The sequence below is a fragment of the Microchirus variegatus genome (genome assembly GCF_963457635.1).
Source record: "Microchirus variegatus genome assembly, chromosome: 8".
In the NCBI taxonomy this organism is placed as follows: domain Eukaryota; kingdom Metazoa; phylum Chordata; class Actinopteri; order Pleuronectiformes; family Soleidae; genus Microchirus; species Microchirus variegatus.
Genome location: NC_139809.1, coordinates 7953893 through 7966610, shown reverse-complemented (window position 1 = coordinate 7966610; position 12718 = coordinate 7953893). Strand labels below are relative to the sequence as shown.

General features: G+C 39.6%; 1 protein-coding gene across 2 annotated transcripts; it reads left to right on the top strand.

The window, feature by feature from the left end:
* Positions 1-302: 302 nt before the first annotated feature.
* On the top strand, positions 303-9748 carry hmg20a (high mobility group 20A; the record flags this gene model as incomplete). Of its 2 annotated transcripts, XM_083894085.1 has the most annotated exons (9): positions 303-360; positions 2884-2964; positions 3079-3288; positions 4418-4550; positions 5870-5907; positions 7311-7386; positions 7606-7821; positions 8852-8984; positions 9236-9748. In XM_083894085.1, exons 2-9 carry the CDS (start codon positions 2899-2901, stop codon positions 9237-9239), a joined length of 876 nt encoding a protein of 291 aa, XP_083750211.1. In that variant the 5' UTR covers positions 303-360; positions 2884-2898. The 2 variants fall into 2 exon arrangements, with proteins under 2 accessions (XP_083750211.1, XP_083750210.1); XM_083894084.1 differs by lacking the exon at positions 9236-9748 and having other exon boundaries at positions 8852-8988.
* Positions 9749-12718: the final 2970 nt, after the last annotated feature.

Here is a 12718-nt window from a genome sequence, read left to right as displayed (position 1 = left end):
TATATGTCCAATTTGTTTGTATAATAGTATTTGATCGGTAGTGAACTTATTGCTGTTTGATCATAATATATACACTAACAGTCAACTTATTCATTTGATTGCCTTTTCGGACTACCGTACGTTTCAGACATGCTGTAAGCGGATGTATTCCCTTGCTTCCATCACATGACACTTCATACAATCATTGATTCGCAATTATATGAAAACTTTCAGGCGAAAACAACAGTGTTTTTGTAAGGTGACGTATAAACAGAAGACGTTACTCTTCTATGTCACGCGAGTCTATGGAGGGGCTGCTGCATTGTTTTGATTAGGAAAAACCGCTTGGACACGAACAGATACGAATTTACGCCATCAAAGGTCAGTTTTTAACGCATGGTGTGACTATGTGTGTATTAAATATGTTTTGTTGAATGATTTCCGATGGATTCTGAGCGAGTAGAGCGCGAGCTTCTTGTCCACTGCTACTAGCTAGCAGCAGAGCTAGCTGTTAGCTTAGCGGTCTAACATGCTATGGTTTGACATTTTATCATTTCATTGACTATCACGTCTATGTTTAGGGTTAAGTCAGTCGTCATTATTATTATGTTGTAATGTCGTGTATTTTTACATAGAAGTGTGTAAACCCGCATGCCATGCATTGCAGCTAGGTTAACATAACAATGCTGCGGTTTGCTAGCTGGTCATTGACTGGGGGGTCATAACGAACTGCTTTGGATAACAAACCTCAGTGTAATGATATGTATAGTAAAGATAGTATAACTACTCACATAACGACGAGAATGAGCACACCGATATCAGATTTACGTCCAGTGTTGTGGTTTTATGTTAGCGTAGTAGCCTGTGCTAATAGAATTATAGACTACTGCTCCCATAACACCATGGTCTTCTTTAACTCCAGTTAGCTCCAATTATACAAGACCACAAACCGAAAGTAACACTTGGATAATAACAACAGTACTCGTCACATCAGGTGGTTTCGTCTGCACTGAGCACGATATTGATTGAAATACATGACTAATTTGGTTAATTAATTAGAAAACTAATTCGCCTCATGTTCGAAAGGTAGGCTAGTGTCATATACAATTTCGCTTTAATTACTTTCAATTCCAGAATTCATATTTGAACACGCATCAAGTGGAAGACATGTGTTGAACGATAATTTGACCTCCCTTAAATATAATCTAGCATTATGGTGTGATTATAATAACATTGTCCAAGTACAACTCTGTGCATTTTATCATTAAGTCTTGCAGTCTGTAGTGTCGCACAGCAGGGGGCACTGTTGCACAGCCTTTATATGAAAGCAGAGCTTTACATCACAGAGATTCTGTGCATAATATTAAATTGAGGCTTATTTATTCACTCACTCATCTTCTACCGCTTTATCTTCCACATGAGGGTTGCTGATGGGGCTGGTGCCAATCCCAGCTGACGTAGGGTGAAAGGCAGGCTACATCCTGGACAGGTCACTAGTCCATCACATATAGAAAACAAACAACCATTCAATTTTGTCACTTTAGAGTTTCCAATTTGCTTAAAATACCCAGATCTGCATGTTTTTTTAATTGGGGGATGAAAATGGAGAACCCGGGGGAAGATTACTTGCTCAAATTAGGACTGGGCAATAATTCATAACAATATATCATAGTTTAGTTTTTATATACATATATATGTAAGTATCATCATTATCTATTGATTTGGAAGTTTTGTGTTGTGATACTGTTATCGTCCTGCCCGAGCTCAAGTACTTTTCACAGAATATGAGACCTATGAGGGCTCCTGTTGTTGGTAAGAATCTGCGATTAAGGCTCTACTATACAGGAGGCGTCACTGGAAACTGATCTCAGACATGTTTGAAATACAACCCCTATGTACCTTTACTGTTTGCTGTAAAGGGGGTTTACCCCTATAGTATGTTCCCAATAGGCCCTTTTTGGTAAACTGGCTAATTCCTCTGTTACTTTTCCCACAGTATTTAGTGGCAGATGGAGGAGGGGCAGAAACCACATCCTGGAAATGGAGGCTCCCTTCCCTCATAATGATTTAGGAGAGGTCAACACAGAGCTCAAAAGTACTCTGAGTCAGCATAGCGTTTCAATACGTTCTCTGTCAGTTAATTTGGTCAGTTTAAATGTAGGCAAACTAATATTTAGTCAGATTGTTTTAAAAGTGATTTGATTGATATTTTTGTGTCAAAGATTTAACTCTGGTAAACAGTTTTTCTGTTGCAGATGTTTGGATTAACAGTCTGAATTGACCTTTTTATACTCAAGTTTGAGTTTGAGTCAGAAATTAATCAAGCATAACATACAACCACTAAAACTAATGTCTCTATTTATGAATGCAAGTAAATGACATTTGGATTAAAAGGCTTCTAAATACTGGTGTATTAACCATTACATAAACATCAAAAATTATTTCGATAATTACCAATGCTGTTAATTTAGGTCAGGTCCATAAATATTGGGACATTGACACAATTCTCTTCTTTTGGCTCTATACACAATGTATTTGTATAATTATATGAGCTGTAACTGCATACTTTCAGCTTTAATTTGAGGGTATTTACATCCAAATCAGGTGAACGGTTTAGGAATTACAATACTTTCTATATGTGTGTGTCTGAGTAGAGAATAAGTGTTTTTCATTCACTTGCTCAGAAGTTATCGATTGTAGTGAGACATTTCTATAAGAGGAAATGAGGTTGGCGTAGAGAGTTTTAAGGTCAATGCTTGGAGGATTTTGGAGGATATAATGTGTTTTCAACTGTAGAAAGAATTGTCTCTGAACTTCCTGACTGGGCAGCATCCCTAGCGATTGTGTCTCCACACCTTCGTTGAGCCCTGTTAAAACTACTTAACTCCTGTTGCTTTCCTTTAGATTCCCTCTGCAGACATGGAGGAGCAAGCAGTTTCTCCAGCAGCCAACGCCGATACCAACAGCCAGAGAAATGGAGACGAGGTAAGAGTTCATCGTCATGTAAGTTTCAAATCAAACTCTACATGACCAATGCCTGTTGGTGTGTAACTGTTTTGCTACCTGGAATAAAACATGTCCATTTTGTGCTCTGTGCAGAAGCCCCGGCGTGGCAGCTGGACCAAGGGGAGGAAGAGGAAGAAGCAAATGAAAGACAGCAATGCGCCCAAGGCCCCCTTAACTGGTTACGTCCGTTTCATGAATGACAGACGGGAGCAGCTACGAGCGGAGCGTCCAGACGTGCCCTTTCCAGAGATTACTAGGATGCTGGGCAACGAGTGGAGCAAGCTGCCCCCTGAGGAGAAGCAGGTCAGTGAAGAAGTTCTGACACATTGATAACAGAAGTGTGAAGAACAGGGTTGTGTTGTGGATGACGCAAATAGAAATATCCAGGGTGACTGTGCATAAAAAACAGTGGGAGGAAAACACTGACTTCATTACTTATTATATTAATGTCTAATTTCATAAGTAACTAAGACTATTCCCAACCACAGTATTAGAATAAAGCCCTATGGCACTAATGGTGTCAGTGCTTTGCAGCTGAGAAAACCCAGATTTCCACATGACTACATTAGCTAAGTGTTTGACGTTCTTGTACAGTATTACTGCTGATTCAGTTCCATACTAGATGCCGTCTTTTTCTAATGCCTTAGATATGTCCTAATTTGCCGTCAGCTGTGAGACGAGAACAATAGTGGGAGTTTCCCAAAGGATGAAGTTACTTTCTTGTGATGATAGAAACATGAGCAGACACAGGAAGATTGTGTCGTCAGACTAACACCACTGCTTCAAATGGGGAAAATCTAGGCGTGCCTGTCATTATATAACAAAATGGGAATAAACTAAATTATAATAAGTTACTATAACACTGTAGGCCCTCTGAAATATCTGACTGTTATCAAATTTAATTTGTCTTAAATAAGCACAAACCTGTATTGCATTGTATTATTAAGCTATTCAAATTACTTACTCAACGTTTTTGTTTGTTTTTTCAAGTTACAACGTGCAGCTTTTCATCTGCTTTCTTTCCAGAGAAAACTCGAGAAGTATCGACGTGCTTTGGTGGGATAGAGCCCAAATAACTTGATCATATTTTAATTTTACACAGAGTTCACAGCAGAGCTAATGTTTGATTTCCCAGGATCCTCTGACGGGGTCATTGCCTGGGGATGTTTTTATCATCTTTCCTCCTAATTTCTAAACTAATTATATTACGAGATGCAATTTCTGTTGCAAGCATGTGGCTGCAAGCAAGTGGAATATGTAGGAAATTACATCTTTTTGTTTACCGAAAGGAATTAAGCCTTATTAAGATGAATTTCTCTTACTTATTGTGCCATCTCACCTGCAATCACCCTTCATCCCGTTTCACCAAATCTAATTTTCTTCCCGAGACCTCTCTTCAGCTATTCTCAACTTATTTTTTTTCTCCTTGCAGCGATACCTGGATGAAGCCGAGCGAGATAAGGAGCGCTACATGAGGGAGCTGGAGAAGTACCAGAAGACGGAGGCGTACAAACATTTCACCAGGAAGGTCCAGGAGAAACAGAAAGGCAAGCGGCATCGTGGAGGTGAGAGCTGGTTCAAAACAATGCTGAAGGTTGGCAAGTTGGTATAAAAAACGTAATATTTGAGGGTGTGCTATGTAAAAAGTAATTAATTTAGCTGCTTCCTTTGTGATCATGATGAGCGTCAATGATTTTACTTTTGTTGAACAATCCTTCTCCAGACAAACATGATCATGAATCTCAGTAATCAGCTAGGAATTCCCCGCATGATGGACAGGAAATCTGAAGACTCCTGTTTGCAAATAAGTCAGGGTTTGGTCAGTAGTTTGTAAAATGTTGTAATCTGAAGGCAGATCTTGGAAAAACCCTCCCAAAAGAGTGTGATCTGGTGTTTATCATCGCATGTGTAGTACACTACACTACACTACCATTCAAAAGTTTGGGGTCACTTAGAAATGTCCTTATATTTGAAAGAAAAGCACTTTTTTTCAATGAATATAACATTAAATGAATCAGAAATACACTCTATACAAATCTAATCTTTTCAATGTCTTGACAATATTTTCTATTCATTTCACAACTCGTTTGATGGATAAAAGTGTGACTTTTATTTACTTTGCTTTGTGCAGGTGACCCCAAACTTTTGAACGGTAGTGTATACTTATGAAAATCAATGTGCCTTTGCAGATAGTTATGTCTATCAAAACCATTGGGCTTCTTATAGACATTAATTAGATTAATAATAATTACATAATATTCAAAGGGTCCAAACTAATGCTTTATTTGAGAAGTTGTAAATTAGTCTTACACAAATATAAAAATGGAAGTTTGTAACCTCTCTTCTGGCTGAAATCTTGGGGGTGATCTACAACAACACAGAAAACACTGTTGGCAAATGTTTTAGCTGCTTGAATTTGAAAAAGAATATCTGCAAAAAAAGAGACACAATAAAACTTCAGCATAGACGTTGCCAAAGCTAGGGAATCTTTTCCATCTTGAACTGCTCACCTGGAAGATCGTGCACTTACAACTCGGTGGATTTGGCCGAGCAACACCCAAGGCATTATTTCCTTTGCTCAGTAAGTGGAAATGTGGCAAGGAATGGGAATATTTTATTAAAGTTCATAGTAGTTTATGTTTTAAGTGATAGTTCAGCTTGAGGACAAGAAGCTGCTCACACAACACATGGTCTGTATTATCTGTTCTGATCTTTGTTATGGGGGGAAAAACGTCCATATCAAAAATGTTGATGATAAAAACAGCTTCAGCTGATTCGTTATGTGGAGTGTACTGATAGGATCTTGTTAATTTTATTTGTTTTAAGTAGGTCACAGAGAAAATCTCATCTGCTGTCCTCACATTATTCTTCCCTTCCTCTCCAGATGTTGGACACCAGGTACCCAACGAGGCTCTTCATGAGGTCAGTAACACACTCAACCACTTTACTGTCGTAAATATATTAATTAACGCAAAGGAATCTTAGGGTTAGAGTTGTTTATTCCACAACACAAGACTTTATTAAAGTCTATGTTTGTTCAGACAAAATAATACAATGGTTTATTTTGAGTTTTGTGTGATCTTTGCGAGAGTTTTATTTTTGACCATTTTCTCACTCAGGAACCTCTTAATCCGTTGGTGTTTTGAGTTTTTCCTCCTCTCACGTTTAGTGCTTATTGCTGCATCACCAAAGCTGTGTTAATCCGATTTGCTGCAGCATTTGTGATACAAACACTTTGCTTTTTTTCTTGGTGTGTAATTTGTTTTTATGAAGTCCTGCCTGTGATTCAGAGGTTTCTCTTGTAAATCCTTAAGGAGACTCTGAAATTTAGAGCTGATGAGACCTTTTTTTGGGGGGAATTAGCATACCTATGGGGATACCAGTGTTTTCTGTTTACGTTTCATTGTGTTAAGAAATAAGTGGGTTGATGCATTCCCTCAGAGGGAGCAGGAAAGTTGCAACCTACTGTATATTGTACTTCCCCTTTGTTTGTTTTTTTGGCTTCTCCCTCTCTAGGGTTCGCCACAGCAGGTGATTTGGCGGTGGTTTTCAGGGTTCCCACAGGTCCTTAAAATCCTTGAAAGTTTGTGAATTTGAAAAATAATAATTCAAGGCCCTTGAAAGATTTAGAAAAAAGCCCTTAATAGACTAAATGTGTGCAAGAAAGAAGTTAAGTTGCCACCGATGAGCTCTTGTTTGTTGCCGTGTCACCTAATGTGGCGTTGTGCTGTCTCTCTCCACCGTTAACGTGAGAGTCCATGCAGAAAAATGAGCGAGTAAAGTAAAGCAAGAGAGCAAATTATGTGATGTCTGGGAAAAGCAAATTTCAAGATCCCAAGGGCAATTGTTTGGATTGGCCAGATGCAGAGCGTGCAGCACAACCATGGGGAAGTGGCTCTGACAAATTCCCCTCCCATCTTGAATACTCCTTGAATTTGATGTCAAACAAGATGTGGGAACGTTGGCCCTTCCTGACGAGAACCCATCCCGCATCCCATTTATGTGCAATGGGGATTGTGTACCTGTGTGCTTACAAGCCAAGTGCTCTTATCACGTGGTTATGGGCTGCCCGTACATTCACTGTGTATTTAATGAAATACATTTTTATTTGAAATAGTGTAATCTATTTCTCATGTTTGGATATTGTAGTAGCCACAGATGAAATGGCTTCTTCCTCCTCATCTCGTAAACTCCTTTGTGACCGATGCAAAATCAATTACCCGCCGCCAACCTGCAGCCATGCGAGATGATTAACAACGTTTCATCAGTCTGTTGTCTCTTCAGCTTTATCTCATTCCCTCCTGCTGTCTCTTGGTTTTGAACAGAAGGACGCGGAAGGGAAGGACAGAACTATATTTGACATACCGATCTTCACAGAGGAGTTTCTTAACCACAGCAAAGGTAAAACACCTTTATTTGTTTTAAGTGTTTCTAGTCCTTTGCTGCCTTCAGAGAATTTTGTTTTATTGTTATTTACAACTTTACCGAAGCCCTAAAAGTAAAGAGCACACACCTATTTGAGCAAATAAATGGATCATCATGAACCTCAACTGTTAGATCTTGCTGCATCAACTCGCTCGACTCACCTATCGATCCAAATGTCTCTGTCTTCCTCACCAGCACGAGAAGCAGAGATGCGGCAGCTGCGCAAGACCAACATGGAGTACGAGGAGCGTAACGCGGCGCTACAGAAGCACGTGGAGAGCATGCGCGGGGCGGTGGAGAGGCTAGAAGGTGACGTGATGCAAGAGAGGGGCCGCAACGGCCTTCTCTACCAACACCTGGAGACCCTGCGGCAGGCGCTCACCTCCAGTTTCTCCTCTGTACCTCTGCCAGGTGAGAACAGCCGACCACACAGTGTCACCGTCATGTTAATCCACTGAGATATTGCTGTTTAAATTGAGTTTTTCTTTCTTTGTTCAAAAAAATAAAGCAATAAATGACTTGACACAAACATAGATGACTCCTGCAGCCTTTTAAAGGTGTTAGATCTTGTGAGTTGTGACAGTGCAGACTTGGATCATCAGCTTTCTGATAAAATATAAAAACACATTTCTTCTTTAATCAATAATCTAATGAGTGTGGGAACAAATCAAATAAAATCTTAAAGTTTGAAATGTCGCTTCTGGGCTTAAGATGCTCTGATGCTGATGAAAACACATGATTATGAACCAGTTTTGATTTGTTATGTCATGCAAGTAATTAATCCCCCAGACAAATGCTGTGGCACGTCACCGTGTTTACTGAGCTGTTAAAACTCTGTCGTCTCACGCCCTTAAGCCTCCAGACAGACCAATAGTAAATCCTTTTCATTTGAACGTGAATGTTATCCCTCTTTGTTTTTTATATCCACATACAGAACCTCTGCTTGGCTCACGCCCCCACAGCTTTTCTCTGGCATTTTCTCTTCGTCGCCTTTTTTTTGATTTTGTTGCTGTAACAGAAGAGCAGATGCACCGACGCTGCACAACCAGCATGACACAACACTGCTGATATTAGTTCTCAAAAGCTTGATGATGAAAGATGATTGCCAAACCCATTTAGACGTAGCCTCGGGGAAGCTCTTGCACATTCTGTTTGAGAGAAAGTGTGGATAGATTAGGAACTGGTGCATCAACTCTTCTTATGATTGTGCTCCTCTCAGTTTGTAATATTGCATTTTTTGGTCTTTAATAGTGTAGTTAATTAAGATTTGTTTTAATTTAGATTAACTCCAGTGCATGTACCTTCTCAGTCTTACTTTTTATTTGTACCTTCTTTAGATCCACATTTAAACTATGACAACTTAAATAAAGGTTTGTATAATACCACAGACATCATCCAAGCCCTTTTGTGTGTGCTGACAGCTTGTGCTTGTCGCCTACAGGCAGCGGAGAGACTCCCTCTTTAGAAAGCATCGACTCCTACATGAAGAAGCTCCACAGCATCATCGTCAGTAACCCCCAAGAACACGATAACCTCATCAACACTGTGAGGGAGGTGGTCAACCGTTTGGACAGGTGAGAGACGTTTTGGTGACTTTAATTGAAATGCAAGAAGAGAATCTGTGTTATTACTTTAATGGAGCAGCAACAAATACCTATCAAATTTTAAATGGTGCATTACAAAAGAAGGCCATAAAAGCTCTTTCCTGACCGACTTTCCAGATGTACAGAGAACAATCATTTTGTTGAACTGACAAATTCAACTCAAGTTAAACCGACTGTATTGTCGTTATGTTTTTTTTTTTTTTTTTTGTCTTTTGCCCCAGATAATTGGACAACGGCGTCAGACTCCCTACTCCAATACGCAGATGCTGTTTCCAGGATGATGAGCAGTGAATCTTTCCTCTCAGTCTCTCAGTCTGTCGTCCCCAGTTTTACAAGATCTTTTATTACTCTTCTAAGGTGATGTAGCATTTCATATTTATTTATTGTTTGTTTTATATATATATATATTTTTTTTCCTTTCATGCTATTAGTAAAACATTTTTTTATTAACGATTAGATGACTTGAAACAGTTCTCTGTATCTCCGTGCTCCTGCTCTGTCGTCACTCAGTACGTTTTCATGCACAGTCGAGTTGAGCTGCTATGCTATTATATTGGACTATTGTCCTTCAGTGGGGGAATCGATTTATTGATTTAAGTGTGTCCACCTCCTTTCCACTGGTGGCCAAACACCCCCTTTCAGCTGGTTAGTATGAGATGCTTTCAGGTATAGCATGCGGCTAGTTCTTAGCATTTCAAGCACCATTCAGAATCTTCCTATCATTAACTTAAAAATAGCAGATTCTTTAAGCTGATAAAGCATTAAATTGTTTTGTTTTTTCTCATGTGAACGCATTTACACGTGCGCAGAACACCCAGACCAGCTTGAGTCTGACTCTGGTCCGACTGAACATATACATGCAGTAGTGGCACATTGTCTGAGTGTGTTTACATGTATTTGAAAAGGACGAATGCAATATTATTTTTTTTTACGTACTGACGTGTCTTTTTACTGCATATCCATCCAACAATGTACAGTAAAAAGGTTTATATCTAATCAGAGGCAAGTCTGTCGGTTTGTATTATTCACCATATCTGAGAAATGTAAGCAGATGTTCTGTCTTCATGGTCTGTGGAAAAGAAGAAACATGTGCCATTTATGTTGTTTTTCTCTGTGAAAAGATGGGGTTTTTTTTGTGTGTGTTTTCAATAAATGTGTTTGCATCACATGAGCGGTCTGCTTGTTTGAATTGAGTTGGATACCATTAGGCACCAGTGCTCTGGATTCAAGTGCTGGAATAATCTCTTTTTGATGACATCTTTAAAATATGCAAGACAAAAGCTGCGAGTTGAAACTTTCTGATTCCTCACAATGGGAATATTTGGTAACTTCTGCCTGCCTCGTTTTGACATCAGTCTCTTTCAAATAGACGATAATGTGGCTAATCTGCTGTAATATATCACTCTTTGGGATTGTGCTTAGTCAGCGCATAAGCCTATTTGCTTACAGTAGATGTGGAGTTAAGAAGATTTGAAGTGGTTAAGTTAATTGAGCGGCTCTGCAGTCATTTACTGGATCTGGAGAGACGCACAAATGACTTCTGTGGTTCGTTCACAGACGCTGAGCTGCCTACAGCTCCTGAGAGACAATCGCAGACTGTGTCGAGTTTGAAAATGTGCGAGGAGTGGGGACAGAACAGCTGAATAAGGTGAAAAATTCTGACTGCCGTTAATCCTTTACAATGAATCGGATTATCAAATCAAAAGTGGCCATTGTTTGACCGGCTTGGACACGAGCCATCAACCCACTGACATGGCACTGTATTTGTGTTGAAGCTGACATTATTATGAGCTCTTCCTGTTTCCATTCACTAATGCCCATTTCCTCTCTGCCATCTGGGACTTCCTGTCCACAATGGCAAAACGCGTCACGGTGTCATATCTTATCAAATAAATGTCCCGAACAGTTGTTTTACTCCCATAGGAGAAAATCTTGGTCTACGGTTGGCTTTAGTTTTTTTTTTAATAGCATTTACAGTAAGTCGTTCAAATTTTATGACCTAGACGCTGATCAAATTCCAATTTCCTTTTCATAAAATAGAATTATACTGCGAAGGGAGAACGAGAAATAGATTTTGCCTCTTTAGAAATGTTTGTGGACCCTGTTCACTAAAAAAAACACTAGCATGGCGATGCATGGCTAAATATAAAGTAATCCTAGAGGTGTTAAGTGTTAACTTTTATTACGGGACATAATCTACATGCAGTAGAGCTATGTGGCCAGTTAGGCATTCTCTGCCTAATTAGAGTTTGTTTACCTTTTAACTCCTGGGATCATCTTTCCTATGTTTACCACATAGTGTACATAGTAGGCCTCAAAGCTCATTAATATAATAAGCTTAGCTACGGTCCTGTTTAGCTTTGAAGTCGGCACAAAGCTGTAAAAAAAACACAGAAATGGAAGGAGGGATAGGATAAATGGTAGAAGTATGTATAAAAACCTTTCTACGTGTTATTATCTTCTTTCTGTGGGTCGAGATGATGAAGCCTCTAGGCACCCGATCTGTCTCCTCTCATATTTGTTATGATTGTGGAGGTGTGACTATGCTGTTCTCCAGTCCCTCTTCATATCACATCACACCCAGTCTTTGTTCTGACAAAGAATCGCACACGCGCGCAAAAAAAAAAACGCCCTCCTCTTTCTTCAGAGAGGCCGTGTCTCCAGCCTTGGCCAGGTTCCTGCTCATGGGCATGGAGTGATGGGGCTGGCAAAGGAGAAAGGGACAGACAGCCACAGATCCTGGACCAGAGCAGTCGGGCAGGGAGGCAGGGAGGGAGGATGAGTCAGGCAGGCATCATGTGCTGAGTTGGCACTCGGCGACTTCCGTGTACCAAATGGTTTCAGTTCGCACAATGAAACGCACCAGAACGGGTCAGAACGAGCTCCGTTCGGTCTGTGTATGGAGCCACGTGGGCCAGTAAACATTTATAGAAATCATTTGATTGTCCCCAGTGTGATACAACATCAACTGATGTTTAAGTGTTTCCTGATGGCACACAATCCTCCCATTATTAAATCAATAAGGTTTTCAGTTGTGTGAGTCATTGCTGAAGGCCACCACTGACCTTTCTGCGATGGGTGTTGACTACTGTGACTAATAGCTTTTTATATACTTTGTGCTACATTTGAAAAATCCCAGTCATACATTTAGGTTTATTTGCTTCTTTATGAGTAAGTTTTTTTCTATTATTCAGCCCATATTATATTATATTTCTCATTTGGGAGAACATTAAGATCGGATATTAGAGTCAGCTGCCAAACGCAGCATGTCTTTAAAAAGTGTAGGGATTTGTAAAATCACCGTCAATAATAATAATAAAAAAAGATAGTTTTGAGTTCACATGAAACACATAGAAATCTTTTTAATAAGCATGTGACAGAATATATCGCCAACTGTGCTTTAGACTGCAGACTACAGTAAAGGCTGCCAGCTTCTCTCAATTCCACAGGGAAAGGTAAAAGTCCAAATTTTCTTTTTCCATTTTCTTCCATTCCATCATCTGGAAAATGTCCTCACTTTCAACTCTGGTGATGCGGGAGTGAGTTCAAACTTCACTGCGTCTATTCCAGCTGACCTTGACTCTAACCGCTCTGTCTTTGAGGCTGAACTATATTGATTATTTTGAAAATAACGTTAACAAAATTGCATCATGTTGTCACTTTTGTCAGTGTTTCCTAAACTTTCTATATGGGGAACCACTTTT